The sequence below is a fragment of the Mustela putorius genome, unplaced genomic scaffold (assembly GCF_011764305.1).
Source record: "Mustela putorius furo isolate JIRA1106 unplaced genomic scaffold, ASM1176430v1.1 tig00000166_pilon_pilon_pilon, whole genome shotgun sequence".
NCBI classification, from domain to species: domain Eukaryota; kingdom Metazoa; phylum Chordata; class Mammalia; order Carnivora; family Mustelidae; genus Mustela; species Mustela putorius.
Genome location: NW_025421301.1, coordinates 112731 through 131739, shown reverse-complemented (window position 1 = coordinate 131739; position 19009 = coordinate 112731). Strand labels below are relative to the sequence as shown.

Below are 19009 nucleotides of genomic sequence, written 5' to 3'. Positions count from 1 at the left end.
GTCCTTCCGGCACACGAACAGGCCATCCTCGCTGTTCAGGAGCTGCGTCTGCAGGAAGCTGAAGCAGGAGTCCTCCAGGTTATGCATGCGCAGGAACTCGGCACAGCGGATGACCTCGCGGATGTTTTCTCTGCTGAGTAACAGCTTGGCGGTGTAGGCAAACTGTAACAGAGGCCCAAAGCCCCTGGCCGTGACCTGCAAAACAAACAGGGAAATTGCCGACGTTACTACCATCAGCATGGCTATTGTCCCGAATCCCTCAACTGAAGCGGGATAACCAGACAGTGCTAATGTCCCAGAATAAAGACTGCAAAGGAGCAGTTAATCCCGCACTGAGTCAGCAGTGATTCCGCTTCCAGTAATTAGTGCCTGTCTCGGGCGTGCCTCCGCACTCCATCGCCCCGCACACGGCACTGAAAATCACCGGGGTCCAGTGGCTCCGCAAGGTGACAACCGGCTCAGGGTTGACGCTGATGAAATATCCTGGCAAAAATACCTGGTAACAATGGGAAGCCTGTTAACTCCTCTCCCAGTCACACCCGTGGAGAGCCCTTCTCGTAAGGAGAGGCGTGACACTTGAGGCTCGCTCGAGCCAAAGAAAGCGTTCTGTTTTTTTCTTGTTCACTGCGAACCTGGCAATATGGCCTGTTAAAACCTGAAAGTCCGCAGGGGTCGGAAAACCGTTTTCCTTCACTTAACAAGTTAAGAAATGACATGGAAGCAACTGCTGTGTTTCTCATTCATCATGGTTTCCAGATGGGACTTTTCAGTCCTCACATCCTACCTGATCTTACAGGGATACCTCAGAGAGGACAATAATCCAGAGCAGTATTCTCAACCCCGAAATCAACTGCTGGCCCAGAAAGAACGGGGGTTCCAGAACTAAACAGGCCGACTGCCATTTAAATGGTTGAAGCTGCTGAGCCGCCCTGGACACAGGCTGTTCCTTCCCTAATTATGAGCAAGGGCTTTGCCATGCAGCTGCCTTCTTTCCTGCTAAATCTTCAGAGACTCAGACTGCTACTGTCATGTGCTCCTCACGCTTCACATTTTATCGATTGAAAAGGTGCTATTTATGCACGGCTTTGTGTCCGCACACACCCCCATGCACGCAGAGGGTGACTTAGACAATAAGAGATGCCTTGCCTAAGGCCAACTGTTCTCCCAGATGGAAGTGGATTAAACTTGCTGGGGTTCAGGGCAGGCTTCCTCACCCTATATGGAAACCTACATGCATCTTCTAGGTTCTTGCAAACACCACTGACCCCTTCGAAAGGGAAGGCAGATCTGTGGAGTATGGGTAGAAACTGAATGAAAGCAGCCACCATGGGGTCCTTGCTGGAAGCTCTAGGAGCAGTTATTACAAAATATCTGCTAAAGGCATAGGTGTAGAGCAAGGTGAGCTGGCCAGTTCTGCAGCTGACTTTCACATGAACTCACAGCGGCACACACAGCCAAACTCTCGTAGGAACTTCTATCCCTTGCCCATGATTCAACTTGGACACTGCCTTATCCCAGAGCGGTCTCCCAACCTCTTACAACATACAATACCGGCCTCTTAGCCCCATTGCTAGTGTGAGGAAAATGCCCTGGATTGTTCAGAGCAGCACCAATTTTTATATGCGGCATTCTTTCCAGTAAGGGAAATTTCCTGGATATATAACTGAATGGATTTTAATTGGTTCGTATTTCGGAAGGACTTTAAATAAAATTCCAAATTAAAAAAAAAAAAAACCCACCTCTGTCAGATAATGAGTCCCAAGATATTGGGTTAAAAAAAGAACACAACAGAAAAACATGACCGCCAGACTCACATTATAGCTCCACAAGGGCAATCACTGCCGTCTCACTTTTATTACACTTAATTGGGTCTGTTTCTACTGCTAGACAGCAAGCTCCTTCAGATCACGAACGGCTTCATTTCTCTTTATAACTCTGCATCTGATTAGGGTCTCTAACGCGGCACACACCTGACAAAAGCCTGTGTGGTACTGAGATGTCAGAAGCCCACTTGCGCTCCTCGCATACAACTGCAGTGTTCTGAAAGTAACAAGACGGTCTGTTCGGTGACTATCATCTCGAATGACTTTTGGAGCAAGTCACTGCGAAGACCACTAATCCACACCAACCAACCAGTCAGGGCAGTGGACAGTCCTTATTTGTCTCACTATTGAAAGGGAGCTCATCTGACCTACCTTTGTGTCCTACTAAGCTGACATGGTAATAGACTCAGCAAATGCAGTATCTACTGTATCTGTTTTAGGTACTCTCCCCCCAGGAACCTTTCCGAGGAAGTGCAAAGCAAGGAAGTACCCATTTCCAAGTGACCAAAGGACGCGATGGGAATGTCACATGACCCATTTCTTCGCTGTAATGTGACTTCGCCACAAAGAGAAGGATGGCCAAATTGAGGCACAGCTGACCCCTCCATAAGGAAGCATTTTCTGCTCCGCTCCCAGGCAATTTGCCATTTGCTGAATGGAAACACACATCTCAGGTTTGCGTACGTGTGCTCAGTATATGGGAAGTGGGGAAAACTCACCTCAGTGTTATTTATGTTTTTTAAACAGTCCTCCCTTATGGGCATTCTGTTTTTATTTTGATGCCGTTGGTCTCAGTAAGTCCTGCCACTGTTCCCCACTATGGCTGCTTTTAAAGAAAATTCCTAGAGAAACCGGGAACACCCCCGGGGATGATTAGATTAGTCATGGGTATTGCCACCGACACATGGCTCCAAGGAGCTGGAGAAGAGGCCTCTCCAAGCAGGACAAGTGGGTGCGTAAGTGTGAGTGGGACTGATGGTGCCAATGAGCATGGTCTCTACATCCCAGGTCACATCACTAGTCCTTTTGGGCCAAGGAGACATGATAAGCTTGGAAGGATCATCCTATGGTCATAAAAGAGTCATGATTAAAACCAGGATTGTAAACTCTCATTCAAATTCAAGGTCAGAGGCAGTGGTGTCCTCAACATGAAATTTCAAGAGTCCGTAACTAGCTCTCCCCTCGCACGAGTTTAAATCCTGCTTTGTCACATTCCGTTCTGCTAAATTTTGCTCAGCTTCTGTGTGCCAGGCTTTGTCTAGTTACCATCTACCAAGTGCTCCTGGTGCCCAGCGTCACGCTAGCTTGTTCTCATAACGCACTGCCAAGAAGGTATGACTGCCTCTGTTTTGGAGACAAGGAAACAGAAGGAGGGAGGTGAAGGAATTCGTTCAAGGTCGTAGAGCTGGGATTCCAACCGATGTGCTATGAGGAACGGAACGGATAAGTACAAGACTAGGCCCTGTGCCCAAGAAACCTACAATGCAGCTTTGTAGATACACCTTAACAATGGAAAGTTAATTATCAAGTTACAACATCAGTCAACAATGGGAAAGCTATCACAAGATTATATGATCAGTTGTCAGCTGAGAAATCCCTCCCAGTTCAGGAGAGAAGGTGACTGCTGAGGTCTTAAACCCTCATCAACAGGACCTGGAGTGCAGTGAAATCGCTCTGTGTTCACTGTGGGTCAAGAGCTGCTCTGATCTAATGGGTACCTTCTGAACCACTCTGTGTCCCTCCGAGGAACCCATCTCTGGTACGCTTTAGGCCAGCTGTGTTAACTCCAAATACACAAAACAGAAAGCAAGTGCCCATCACACCTGCAGGCCATGTCAAATCAGGTAGATGCTTTCTAAATACTGGTTTTAGGATTCATCTCGGTAGCTTGCACTGACTTTCCATTTTTAGGAATCATTTAAACTCACTCACTGTACTCAGAAAGCAAACATCCAGGTACCAAGGGAAAGCTGTATGTTTATGAAACCGCGATCACAAGGCTGCATTGTTATTTACTTTCTGTTTTTAACGAGTAAGGCTCTGATAATGGGAAAAATAAGAAGGGATGGGAAGTGGAGACGCACACATAAAACTAACGACCCATAAAAATGTTATTTAAAAAGGTAATGATCATAAAGTTAAAGTGGAATGAAGTGGCTAGAAATAGCAAACCAGTTCCATTTCGCTGATGGTAATGGAGCCGTGCGCCACTGCTCTAAGGGAAGCAAGCTATCTCTCTTGCCCTCTGGTTGCTCCCAAGCAGGTGATGACCTTCTCCAGTAGTTGGCACACACAAGGCAAGTGGCCTTGACCGTGGAGTTTCAGGTCTGAAAGAAACAAGGTCAAACTACTGAACTCGTGTACCGTGGTGTGAGGCCACATGAGGATAATGGGTTGAAAATATGACCCACTGAAACTATGACCCTTAGCCTTTTGTTCCATGGGTTCTGATGTACCCTCTCCATGCTGTTGGTGGAAGGAGGATGAACCGATGAAAACTCAGCGGGCATAGGGCATGTTGAGGTGCTGCTTGCAAAGCTCCCTCTCCGGAGTTACCCGGCTTCCTGCTGGACAGAGATCCTGAAAGGAAACATCTAACAGTTTCCATCGCTCTGGATCATTACAGGGATCAGGCAGTGGGCTTCAGTGGCTACTGAAAACAGGGCTTGGGAGTTTTTAGGAGACTTGCAGCAGCGTTCTCTACTCAAGCCGCGTGATTAAGGTCTTTTCCGTTGGTTCTGGCAGTATTTACACGCGGTTGTAGCACTGAGCTCCTCCTCAGAGGGTGGACCAGATGAATGGGGAGATCCCGGGACTGTTTTCTAGGGGAGGGATGGCACACTTCTCTAAGGCTGCTGAACTGTGGCCTTACAAGCCACGTCATGCATGCTTCCCCGATAAAGACGGATCTCTTATATACTTGCAGGGGCTGGGGAGATGACAGGAACAAAGCTATGCTGGATGGGCTTTTTACTACACTGAGCCATGGCCATCCCTCTGAACTCTTTGCACAGCAAGGCACTTGTCAAAGAAAACAACTTTGGGGACAACTCACTCTTCCTTTCCACCCCCACACAGCACTGCATTTCATTCTGCAGGAGGGAGACTGATTTGGTGATGAGGTGTCACTTCTAATCTTAATTAAAAAAAAAAAAAGATTTTATTTATTTATTTGGCACAGAGAGAGAGAGCACACAGGCAGGGGGAGCAGCACGCAGAGGTAGAAGAGCACCTCCTGTGCAGGGAACACGATGATGGTCTCAATCCCAGGACCCCACAATCATGACCCTAGCTCAGGGCAGACATTTAAGTGACTGAGCCACCCAGGTGCCCCTAATCTTAATTTTCTATAATCAATAATCTGTATTATCATGTTTTTCTCCCCAAAGCAGTATGTTATACAAGAATATTATACTTATATCTGGGTGTATTTGTATTTGTTAAATTAATGAACTTCACTCTTTCAACAAAGCTTCTGGTCATTTTAGTATTAATTTAGCTAAAGATAGAACCAGAGAAACCAATCTTTTTTCCATTTCCATTTTTTTGTAAAAACAAAAATAAACATTTCAGTTGATTTATACATAGAAGCATGTAATTTTATATAGTGTTTTTTTTTCCCCCGAAAGAAAGTAATTATCTATGCTAGTAAATGTGGCTTGAAAGCATAAAATTGTCTTTCCTCTCCCTTGCAGGCTTGATTTTGGGTCTGCAGCCACAACATAGAGATGCTCTCCTATTTGTAAATCTGCCCCTTGAGATTCTCTACCTGAACATTTATTCAATATTTTTCTTTACCTTTTTTTCATTCATTCATTCACTCGTTCATTCACTCACCAACCATTACTGGGCACTTGTTGCACACTGTGTGAGAACTGAAGGAACCAGTTTTCTGGGATTCAAATCCCAGCTCTATTGTGTACCTGCTTGGGAACTTGGGCGGGTTACTTAACCTTTCTGTCCTTCAGTTTCTCCAGCTATAAGACAGGGATACCAACAGTGCCCATCTTGTGGTAAAACCTTTAGAACAGGGTTTGGCATTGAGTAACAACAATTACTGTTACGATTATTTAAAAAAAAAAAATGAATACAAATAGTTGCTTTCTCCAAGGAGCTAAGAGGGCGAGCAGGGAGACAGATGTTTAATACAAAGGTCTATAATGTAATCTAAGTGTGGAACAGGTATTTAAAGGGTCCTAAGGGAGGACCAAAGCAGGCGGCAGTGAACTGCTCAGAGCATCAGTGGAAGCCTTTCTGGAAAAGGTGCCTTTGCCTTGAATGTTGAAGGCTGAGCTGAAGTTCATCAGAATAAGTCAAACAATGGCAAATCTCACTCCCTCTCCTTCTGGCTCTTCCTCCAATGCCACTTTATCTGTAAGACCCTTTCTGGGCCTTCGATTCACAACTGCCCCCGCCCCCCAAAGTAGTTACGTGATTTCCAGGAATAGCCGAACATTAAACTAAGTACAGGGTCCTTCCGACCATGGAGCCCTGAACAGCTTGTGTGTCTATGACTATAGCCTGTCAAGACACACACACACAGGCATGCATGAATGCACAGGCCCTCTCCCCTGCAGTTGAGACAGGCTCCCTGATTTTAGTGGGGCTGACGACATCCAAACAGTGGAACTCCATTACACTAAAACTCCAAAGACTAGCTGGCATGGCTACTGGGATCAGCAGCACAGGTCAGTGGTCCCCAGCAGGGCCAGGAGTATCCTGGAAATACATGGTCTGCCTACTAAGGTACTTTTTGTTTGTTTTAAAAAGGAAAATCAGAAAAAAAAAATAATAAAGGAAAATCAGGTAGGTTCAGTGAACAAAGACCTGACTTGAGTTGACTCATATGAGACTCTAGGTTTCCCCATAATGAAGAGTCATGATCTCAGAATGGAGTCTGTTCATGGACTCTGACTCCCTGAAATTAATTCCTGGGAACTCTTGAGGAAGGATCCCACAATAAGTCACATTTTCACTGTAACTATTCCTGTCACAAGGGTTTGCGAAAACATATATCTTGTAGTTGTTCCTAAGTCATGAACTAAACAGAAACTTTTTTTTTTTTTTTTAAGATTTCGTTAATTTATTTGTGAGAGAGAGTAAGAGAGAGAGAGCACGAGCAGGGGGAGGGGCAGAGGGAGAAGCAGACTCCCTGCTGAGCAGGGAGCCCAATGCAGAGCTTGATCCTTGGGACTCAGCAACCATGACCTGAGCCGAAGGTAGATGCTTAACACACTGAACCACCTAGGCACCCCTAAATATAAACTTTTTTTTTTAATTAGAAAAACTTTCATGAAACTTATTCAGAAGTTATTCAGCTCAGAACTAAATTTATTTATCAGTGTCTGTCTTTATCTTTCCATCCATCTAACTCCATCTGTGTCCTAAAGTAACATTACTTTAATACAAACAGGGGAAATATAAATAATTCTGACCAACCACTAACTTTGACTTCTATAACTTAATTTACTTTGGTCTGACATTATAACCTCATATACTACGTCTTGACTATTGTCTCTTGGCTTTATGTCAATTCTTTTTTCTGTTCCCTTTTGTAATGCTGGCAGAGTACATTTCTCAGGCTTCTTTGCTGGTTGACATTATTAGATTCTACCGATAGGGGGCACTGGTGGGATATCAGAAAGTGAGAGGAAAGATGGGGTTCTTTGTTTCTTCTCTTTCTTTTCCTTCCCTGGCTGTGTGTTCTGGGGAAGGCTACATCCTTGACTCCGTGCTGGAGTTTTTGGCAAGGGCTGTCTCCTTCACAGGTACAGGTATCAGCTCCTTTTCTAGGCTCCTTGTTTCCTCTCTGGCCCTAGGAGTGGTAGCTGCTTCCTATAATCACTAATCACTGAGTTCATTTTTTTAAAAAAAGATTATTTATGAGAGAGGGAGAGAGAGAGGAGCAACGGCAGAGGGAACAGGAGAGGGAAAAGCAGGCTCCCCACTGGGCAGGGAGCCTGATGCAGGGCTCCATCCTAGGACCCTAAGATCATGACCCAAGCTGAAGGCAGACTCTTAACCGACTGAGCCACCTAGGCGCCTGAGTCACTGAGCTGATGCTGCTTCCCCTTTCTGTTCTTCCAGTTTTCCAACACCTGTGTAACCAATTCCTTGTTTTATATCCCCTCTGTTTGAAACACCTGGCATTGTTTCTGTTTCCCTGACTCAATCCTCATCCACTTTACAGACAAGGAAGCCAAAAAAAGGTGAAGCCCAGAAAGTCCAGAAAGGTGAAGGGATTTTCCCAAAGTCACACAGCTGGTCAACCAGGGTTTAACTCAATTATTCTGACCGTTGAGTTCAACTCTCCTGCTTTTTTCTCAATCAGGTATGGTTATCTTTCTCATGTAAGAGACAGGCAAAATTTATATATGACATACATATAAGATAATGTATTCATATTTACTCTAAAGGTATAAATGAAAACAGGAAGTCTCCCTTCTGAAAGATTACATAATGAAGTTCATGGAATAATTTTAAAAAATCTAATTTCAGTATAGGTGTCGATCCTAAAATAGGTATTAAATAGTAGTAACTTTTTACATTTTTCAGTGTAAAATGAAAGTGAAAAGCATCCCACTCACTGGAAATGAAGTAGTAAAACCTGCATCTAGGTTTATAGTTTCATTTGAAAAACCGCCTCCAACTGAAAATTATTTTTTAAAAGAAGATTTTAAAAAATTACCTAATTTCCATTTTAAATGACCCTTTCCCCATTCAGGAAACCAATGATCTTCCTAGACCAGAATTCTCTTGAGTCAAGGTTTGGTTTTACCTCCTCAACCTTTTTAGTCATTTCAAACCAACCATCAACCACTTGATCTTCAACCAGAAAACACAAAACATTTTTTAAGTCTTCCAGGTGTGAGAAGTTGAGTCCCTCATCAGAGCCCTCTAAGTTCTTCATATCAAACCAAAATTCCCACCCTGGTAACCTAACCATTTATGAGCCCTTACACCTTCCTCACTGCTCTCTTTAGAATGACCCTGAGTTTTACTGCATCCCTAGCAGGGTATCTGGTCTGAGTAAATATTCCAGTCACTGGCATGGAGGACAGAACTATCACCTCCTCAGTTGAGATCCTATTTTCTAGGAATACCAACTAAGTATTTCATTGTCATTGAATACTTATGGTGCCATCAGTGAACATCTCTGAAGTTTTTTTCAGCATGTGTTACTGATAAGCCATGTGTCCATCTTAATCTTGCAAAATTGATTTTTTTGACCCAAGGGTATATGCTTGTGTCGATATTCAGATTTATTGTCCAGACAAATCATTCCCATTATACAAATTGTTCTTCAGTCAATTTTTTTAAAGATCTGCTTTCTTCCTTTTTTAAAAAAAATTATGTAATTTTCTGATTTCCATCTAGACTTCTGATGCTTTCCTAGGTTCTGAAATTCTTCCAAGATTTTGACCATAACAAGATGTTCCATAATCATGTCTAATTTTTTTCCCTGTAGTTTGGGGGGTTTACTTCATCAACATTGGGAACTTGGGTATTTTCTTAGTGTTCATTTACCTGGCGTTTACATTCCCTTCTCCAAATTCTTCTTACTTTTCTATCTAATAGACAGTCTCCTTGAAACACAATATGGAGGTAACTGTGGATTCTGCTATCCTTTCGTCAGCCCCAAGACCAGCTGTTGGTTGACTTGCCTTCTTGCCCTAAACAGAACCATTCATTTATTTTCCTTGTCTGCTTAAACCCACATGTCCATTGGTGGATGAATGGAAAAACAAAATGGTATACAAAGACAATGGAATATTGTGTAGTTTTAAAAAGGGAAGAAATTCTATTATATACTACAACATGAGTAAATCTTGAGGTCATTATGCTAAGTAAAACGAGCCAGTCACAAAAAGACAAATACTATATGATTCCTCTTTTATACGGTGTCTGAGGTATTCATAGATATAGAAAATATAGATTCATATTCATAGATATAGAAAATAGAATGGTGGTTACCGGGGCTGGGGTCAAGAACAAAAGGGGAATTGTTGTTTAATGGGTGCAGAGTTTCGGATTTGCAAGATGATAAGAATTCTGGAGATCCTGTTTCATAACAATGTGAACATTTTTTAGGTAAGATGAATGTTTGATGGACATCAGTAGAGATCAGTTAAAATTGGTTAAGATGGTCAATTTCATGTTGGTTTTCTTTTTATTGTAATACAAAAAGGTGTTGAAATATTTCAGACTGTACAAAATGTCCTCTTTGACGATCACTTTCTCTAAGATGACAATCTCTTTCTTCTAAGGATCCTCTCATGTGGGGAGGACTGACTCCTATCAATTCCTTTTAGTTAGTCAGTATTAGGAACAAAATAGCAATTCTACTCTTGTACTCTCTACCTTCTTAAAGGTGAAACTGCTAGTAGAGGCAAATCAGTAACTACTCAGGTATTCTTTTCTTGGTTGAAGAGAATTCTGGGAGCTATTCCTATAGTTGAAGTTCTGCCTCATGCTTCTCCTTTGCTCTAATTTTGTAAATATGGAGTTCCATCTCAGAGCCATATTTCAGCGTGATGTCCTCTTGCTCATTAGGTTACTAAGAAATTCTATTTATCACCCTGGCAGTAATTTCCAATTCAATTTTTTAATTACTCCTGCTTCACCCATTGATGGATAGACACTGGAGACTATAAGTATTGCTTCTCTCTTTCCCTTCTCCTTGGTCTAGCCAATGATTCACCTAATACTTCACACTTTTACATCAATGTCAAACCTGCTTGCTTCCGCGATAACTGATGTCATGAGGTTAGCAGGATATTCATCTCCCTCCTTCTCTGACCACTTTTAGTTTAAAGCATGAGCCCTGTGCACTGCAGGTTCTTTATAACAATTAGTTGAACTGAATTGAGCTAACCCTAGTAATGCCCACCGGGGCAAGCAGGCAATTTGAATCCTTCCTTCACATGACAGTCCATCACGTATTTGAAGACATCTGTCATGCCCGGTTAGGGATTTTTTTTCTTCAAGAACTGAAGTCATATTTTCCATCAGAAATCAAAACGGAAGAAGTGACAGATCACATGTCTCTTGTGGAAACGTTATTTTCTAGCTGACCTCTGGCGCAAGTGGGTTTATGCTCCACTAATACGCCAATAGCTATGAGGACCTGGCGACGTCAAGGGTGGGCCACTGGTGTTTAGTCAGGAAGGTAATTCGATCCCGACAGCTGGAGATACTCTGCTGTCCTTTTCCCCCTTGCCTTTGCAAAATAGGAATAAGTCAGGACGTGCTGAAGAAATCATATACTTGAAGGGCTTTTGAGACGCAAACATTAAAAATTCTAAAAAGATGTATATCATCTTCTCAATGCCTGCCTCATTGCCTTTGCAAGGAAAGTGGGGGTTACTGGGGCTCCTGGAAAGAACAAAGCTGTGGATTTTGCCTTATGGGCATGGTATATATGACAGCAAATAATAGTATTTCTGTAGTCTTTAGTTTCCTTCATCTGAGTCCTTCTTAACTAACCACCATATAACAGAAGCTGAGACACACTGACGGCGTTAACCAAGGCTCAACACTAATTCTGGGTAAACGCATATATGGAAACCAGACATTTTGCCCAAGGGACAGTACACTCTGATTTCTCCTCCCTTCTCCTGTTTCTACCATGGGCTTTGCCAACAGAGAAGAGTTAATGCTGATGCAATGCAGGCGCCATCTGTGCTCTGTGAGGATTTAAACAGCGGCCGCTGTCAACACAAAACCCCCATCTGTGACTGGGACAATGGCTGTCCCGGGGGGCTGTCGGGACTAGCAGACAGAAAGCTCGGGCCCTGTGGCCTGGGGGTGAGGAGACCGGATGAGACAACACCCAGAATCCTGGATAGGAACACGAAATCAGGGTTGTCCCTCAGCCACTTCCCCTCCATCTCCTGGAGTTCTCATCTTTTCTCTAGGCGATTCCTGTCATAAGGGAAGGGAATAGAGAGGAAGGGAGTCAGGCCATCTGTGTGGCCATGGTTGCAGGTTTGGGCCAATTGGTTGGGCTTTTGCCCTGCAGCCTTCCACAGCCCTTCCTGGGACGCAGGCTCGCCAGGCCGGCCAATGACGTCCAAGAGGACAGGGAGCAGGTCATTGCTGAGACGAGCGGTGTGTTTGAGACTTCAGACCGCTGGGGCATGAGGGCACGGTGCTGTTTTTGACAATGGAGTCATCTCTGGCAGCCCGGCTGCTGAAGCAGGGGAGCCAGAAATTCCCAACGTCAGGTTGGTTGTTTCCAGTCTCTGTGGGGCTGAAACACACTTTCCATGCTGACTTGGGGGATGGCGAGAAAAGGAAAGAAGTCACAGTTGCTTCCAGAAGGGGCAGTGGATTCTGTTCTGGGGCATCTATTTTGAATGCGGCTAGGAACAGTTATGAAAGACCTCTTTGCTTACAGCTCCTAACTAGGAAAACACCTTTTCTACTAAAAATAAACATATCCAAACATTCTGAAAACACACTCTTGGTTTTTGACAAATACCACATCTCCAGAACACCAGGCGTTCTTGGTTTGAGTGAATCAAACCACTCCCGAGCACACCTTTAAAGATGTGAGGTAAGGCATCTATAATACCGGGGGTATTCCAGCATTTTGATGGGACTCTAGTCACTGAAGTCGGAAGTCTTCTGACCAGCAAACCGTTCTAGAAAACAAGCCCTCCAGTTTCCTGGCATTACTGCCTCAGGACGATTTGGCTCATGGAGGGAGGAATGTAGAGCCCATCCACAACACATTGCCAGCAGCCTTCCAGAGTGGTGTAGCTCTGAAAGCCCCAACGAAGCAAGCAGGTGCCTGGATGGCCTCGTCATTTCTTTCTTTAATAAGCATAGGAGGCTTAAGAATCTTTAGGTCACCACTGTGGCAAAAGTACCGAGACTCAAAGCAAAACAACAACAACAACAACAACAAACATTTCTCCTTCTCTCTGTTGATACCATTTTTCCTCTCCCCTGTACCTCCATGATCTCTCGGGATTGCCCTGGACAGTCTTTAGGGGAATGTTCCCGACACAGACTATGACTGTATTTCAAGCAGCAAGTCCCTGCTTTAGAGAGCAAACTTCACGCTCTTCTCTGGCTTCCCAGTGTCCCCCAGACTGATGCCCTTTGCCATCTCATTTCCAGTTGTTTTCTTGAGCCAGACTGCAGCCTTTCTCCTGTCTTCTAGCATTTGCTCAGGCTGTGCTCCCTGCCTAGATGCTTTCTTCATTTCATTTTGCCAATTCCAGCTGTACCTGGACCGGTGTCGGGGGTGTCCATCAATATGGAATGCAAGGGCCACAAGAAACCCTTGCAAAGGAGGTGGTTATTTAACTGGACCCTATTCCCAACTTGGACAATAGCTGCTGTTTATAGATACCCAGTCCTGGCATTTCCTCACATAAGAGCTATTTTGCACTGTTATCTAAATGTTCCATTGTGACTGGCTTTTTTTTTTTTTTTAAGACTCTATTTATTTATTTGACAGAGAGGGAGAGATCAGAATTAGGCAAAGAGGCAGGCATAGAGAGAGAGAAGGGGAAGCAGGCTCCCCACTGAGCAGAAAGCCTGATGTGGGGCTCGATCCCAGGACCCTGGGATCATGACCTGAGCCGAAGGCAGAGGCTTTAACCCACTGAGCCACCCAGATGCCCTGAGTTGGTTACTTTTTGTAGAATTCAACAACATCACACATTGAAAAAGGATGAGCAAAAGGTGACATTTCCATGCCAGTGAGATGAAACAGTATTCAAAAAAGTTTAAGAGTAAATCATTAGATCACAGAGAAGTGTTGGAGCCATTTTTGTGTACAGACTATGTTTCTCAGACAAACAAGATACTACTCAATCAGCAACCCCAAAACATTTGATCATTTACCTTGTTGGGCACTGAGGTAAATTTGGAAGAAGCAAACAGTATAGGTTTACTGTGGAGAAGCTCACCATGGGCTATCCACAGCTAGAGAACAAGTAAGTGTTAAAACTCTATACGGTTGAGAATCCCGTGCCTCAGGCTTTGAGAGAAGAGGGGTGAGCATGGGCTTTCGAAGGGCACTAAGCTTGGATGGGAGCAGGCTGGAAGACAGGAGAGCCCAAGACCCCTGCGAGTCAATCTTTGCCCTCCAGATATTGCGGTTCTGTTACAGTCTCGTGGTCTTCTAGCAAAGGACCTTCCATAAACACCTAGGATTTAACAGTCTTCTCTACCCAAGACCAACCAGTCCTCACCACCCCATCTAAATGAAACTTCAAATGTACCCCATAAAAGGGAGCACCATGGGAGAAAAAGAAATGATCCACTGGGAAGAAGCTGATAGTCCACAGAAGAAAACCTTAGGGCAAAACAGATGGGGCTTCAGGAAAGGACGCAGCCACCATTCCTCAGGACAGCAGGAAGACAGGAGCTGGTCTGGAAACGAAGGTTGGGCATGTTAAGTGGTTGAGCAAAATGGCTTCTTCCCGAGCATGTTAAGTTAGAATCTCAGAAATTTAGATTTGGGGGTGTGCGCTCTTCCAGATGGGCTTGAGAAAAAGCAAAATCAAAATCCTCTTTTACACTAAAGTAGGAGAAATGACATACTTCTCCAGGATGCTATTTCAGAAAGTCAAATGGGGGAAAAAAAAAAAAACAAGGTAAGCGGGTAAAATTATGAAAGGTCTCAGAAGTGACCACAATCGGAGAAAGAAGTGGGCAGGGTCAGAGCTCAGAAGCTGCTCCGGCGGAACCAAGGAGGCCAGGTGAAGTCCCGTCGCCCTCTCCAGGGAGTGTCATCCCGCTAGTTCTGTGGCAGGACCTCGCACTGCCCTGTTCCAGGCTTCGTGCCCCCGACACAAAGCACCCCCCGAGCCAGCTGTGGAGACCATGCCACATTCTTACTCATAATGGGAGGAGAGTATGGTGCGCCCCTCACCACGGTCAAGGAGCAGATACCAGAACACTTGAGCTGCATATGGAAGGCACAGAATGTCAAAGGGGTTTTTATTGCACCTGACCAGATAATTAGGTAATTAGCACAGCTAACTGATAGGGCACATCTTCCAAGCATCTGTACATCTCCAGGGAGGACTATTTTCCAAAATGTACTATAAGTGCTTTTTATTATAATTTTTTTTTCTTTCTTTCTGGAGAGCATTTCATGTCTCAAAAAGGATGCCAGGCACGTTTCTCTTCCGTGCCAGGATGGCCCTTTTTCACGTAGTCCAGCTGGACTGCAAACAACAAGGAAGTGAATCTGTTGCTGGTCCCCTATGGATCTTACAACAAACCCTGCAGCGCTCTGAGCTTCTTTGTGAACCTGCCAAGCCCCCACCTGGGGGGTGTGCAGTGCTAGGAACACCGTCTTTACCGAAGGACAGAAAAGACCAGGAGAGGGAGCACAAGAACACAAGATACTTATACAGAGTTGGGTTGTAGGGCACGTCATAGGAAGAGAACAAGGCAAAGAGAAGCAAATTGCCTCAAAAAATATATGTAGAATCTGAATGGTGTACTTTTTTGTGTGTTGGGGGAGGGCATTTAGGACCTCTTATTTGTTCATCACATAGAAAAAATCTTTTTTTTTTTTTTTAAAGATTTTTATTTATTTATTTGACAGAGATCACAAGTAGGGCAGAGAGCCAGGCAGAGAGAGGGGGAAAGCAGGCTCACCACCGAGCAGAAAGCCCGATGCGGGGCTCCATTCCAGGACCCCGGGATCAAGACCAGAGCCGAAGGCAGAGGCTTTAACCCACTGAACCAGCCAGGTGCCCCTCACATAGAAAAAATCTTCACCTGATTATATTGAATGCAGACCCGAAAGGCTATTCCGGCTGTTCTTGTTTGTTCTGGATCATCATATGACTCTAAGAACTGTCAGCAATTACTAGCGCTTTAGAGCTGCCTTCCCTAGTCATTGTAGTTCCCTTTCACCCCACGGTGACCTGGGAGCAAATGCATCAAAATGGCAAGCGTGCAGCCTCATGTAGAGACCAGCGAATCCCAGTTCTACGACAGTGCTTAGCTGGGTTGGCTTTGCACGCTGAGCAACCAGGGTCATCCAGTTGGAGGCAGTGAGACCAGGCATCCCCCCCCCACCGACTGGGGACTCCCTCTTCAGGGTGCTACTGGGGACCACCTTTGCAGTAGTAGGGTGCAGCTTGCTTTATTCCCTCAACAAACATGGACTGACTGCCTCCCATATGGTTCCCTTGTCTTAGGTGCTAGGAAGATAAAACAACGAATAAGAAAGAAAGGGTGCCTCACCCGGGATGTGCTAGGCTGTTGGGCCAGAGACGAGTTGACAGGTAATGACAACACCGTGTAAGAGCCGCACTGGGGGGAGACAGGCAAGGACGGAAGGGGCACCTACGTCAGACGAAGTAAGACAGAAGGGGAGGCCCGAGGGAGGATTAGACAGGTACTGTGTGGGCACCGGTGCTGCACGTGGGAGAAAAGGTAAATACACAGACCCATGAGCAAGTCTGGCACCCCGGGCGGTGAGACAGGAGTTCAGCTCTGGTGGGGTGCTGGGGTGGCCACAGGTGACAGTAGACATGTGAGCAGGGGCACGGGCAGCACAGTCAGCCTAGGTCACACTGAGGAGGCTGGCCAGCAATCGAGAGCCACCGGGGTCTGCCGAGCAGGAATACTGGGGAGATGAATCTAGCCACAGCTGGGGGACGACCTGTGCAGGGGCACAGGTTGGTCAACGCAGTCCAGGCAGGTGCCAGCTGTGGGCGGAGAATGGATCGTGACCGTGGAAGGGAGGTTTAGACAGAGTAGGAAGGCCGGGAGGAAGCTGAGCTGTGGATGTGTGAGAGCACAGACTGAGAGTCAGATTCAAGGGGGCCCACTGCTTCTAACCAACCAACGGAGGCCAGAGCCTGGGTACAACACTGGTGAAAAGGGGCTTCCAGTCAGAGTCATCCGGGACACTTCACCACATGACTGACAGGATGGGGACTGTGTAAAGGCTGAGAGGCATAACCAAGGTAGTCTGGGATTCAGAGTCATAAATTATTAAGGAGGATGTGGCTCTGAATTCTGTGGCCTGGAGCTTTCTTTAAAGGAAGGCAGCCACAGAGGCCAGTCACTTGTTTTAGCCACGGCAGGACGCAGAAATTTTAAGAACAGCAAACGTGCCCAATAATTCATTCTGGCCTGGCCAATGAGAGAGAGGTGATAGTTCCTATAGAATGTGAGAAGTCTGTTTTATTTTAAAATAAAGATGAATGGAAGATAGATGAACTCATAAAACAAAATGACTTGTTAAAAATCGCTATGCTGGGCGCCTGGGTGGCTCAGTTGGTTGGGCAACTGCCTTCGGCTCAGGTCATGATCCCGGACTTCCAGGATCGAGTCCCGCATCAGGCTCCCAGCTCCTTGGGGAGTCTGCTTCTCCCTCTGACCTTCTCCTCTCTCATCTCTCTCTCACTCATTCTCCCTCAAGTAAATAAATAAAAATCTTAAAGAAAAAAAAATCGCTATACTCAGAGATGGGGAAAAGGCAACCTTCCTCCCAGGCCCTGTTCATTGATTTTGATGATAATTGCGGATCAACTGACTAGTTCTGTGGCCAGAGCCTGCCTGGGTCTCTAGAAGCCTCTTCCATCATCACTCAAGGGGACTTCAGACTTCAAAGTGGACCTTTGGAGACTGACTGTCCTGTTTCCCTCTTACAAGAACTCTTATGATCACATTGCACCCAACTAGAAAACCCAGGGTCATCTCTCCATCCCAGTCCTTCACTTAATTACTTCAGCAAACTCCCTTTTTCCACGTAAGGTAACATATTCATTGATTTTGGGGGATCAGGACATGGACATCTTCCGGGGCCCGTAATTCTACCTACCACACTGGGTTATTATAAAAATCTGTATAGCTGTTTTCTTAGACATGTCTTATACCTTGTGCCTCAAAACCGAGGCCCCAGAGAAAATCATGTCCTTACATAAGTCAAGATGACCTAGATATTAAGGTCTTTATTTGACCAAGCAGCATGAGCTCAGGGATCATTGATGGATAGAAAGAAGAAGAATGAAAATTTATTTCAGATTTCAGGTGTTTTCTCATGCTATCATTTTACACTTCAATTTTTTCAGGCTCTTTCTTGTTCTTTCTTGCATGAAGGCACATTTCTCTTGCTAAGCTCATGGTGACGTCTGTGTGGCACAGGAAAACCCTGAAAGAAAGGTGGAGATGGGGCTGTCTCCAAGCTACAGCTGACTGCTGTGGCACCCTGGGCCTCATTTTTTCACCTGTTTAAAACACAGACCCCTGGGGTGCCTGAGTCGCTCATTCGGTTAAGCACCTGACTCTTGATTTTGGCTCAGGTGAGGATCTCGGGGTGTGGGCTTGAGCCCCATGCTGGGCTTTAGCTCAGTGCAGGGTCTGCTTGTTGTCCTCCCCCTGCTCCTCCCCCTGCTTGTTCTCACTCTCAAGAATTAATAAATAAAAAAGAAACTTAGAACCCCCCCAAAACCCACAGAGAACTGCATCTTTAATGAGTATTACTATCATCTCTGAGGCAAGAGGTTAAGAATATGGGAGTCAGGGGGCACCTGGGTGGCTCAGTGGGTTAAGCCTCTGCCTTCGGCTCAGGTCATGATCTCAGGGTCCTAGGATCGAGCCCTGTGTCCGGCTCTCTGCTCAGTGGGGGGGAGGGGGGGCGCTTCCTCCTCTCTCTCTGCCTGCTGCTCTGCGTACTTGTGATCTCTCATTCTGTCAAATAAATAAATAAAAATCTTTAAAGAAAAAAAAAAAAGAATAGGGGAGTCAGGCTGCCTTCTATCCAGGCTCCTTAACTTAGGTGTTGACCTTGGTACAAATTAATTAACCTTTCTTGCCTCAGTTTCCTCATCATACGGAGATTAATAATAATAATAATAATAATAACAACAACAACAATCCCAGACAGTCAATGAGTTAAGCATGTAAAAAAATGCATGGAACAGTGCCTGGCACATAGTGAATGCTCAGTAAAGGTTATTTTTTAAAATCCTCATCAGCATCACAATATTAGACATGAAGGCTATCTGAAAGATAAAATATAGCCTATTTCTTTAGTGCTGGGTCAGATGAATTTTAAGACCAAGGTTTTATGATTCCCAATATATCACAGAAGAAAAAAATAACTCCCTGATGTTCTTAATTCCCATGCATCATGCTGCGTTAGCAAGATCTTTTAATATTTCTCCTTGCTGCCAATTAAGGGCACCAAGTCAAAG

At 45.0% G+C, this 19009-nt stretch overlaps 1 protein-coding gene across 1 annotated transcript in view; it reads right to left on the bottom strand.

Annotated features, from left to right (window-relative positions):
* The window catches only part of BACH2 (BTB domain and CNC homolog 2), a 148398-nt gene that overhangs the window by 22866 nt on the left and 106523 nt on the right, over positions 1 to 19009 (bottom strand). Inside the window, 1 exon segment of the mRNA XM_013063724.2 lies at positions 1 to 195. Within this exon segment, the coding sequence (XP_012919178.2) occupies positions 1 to 195 (195 nt within the window).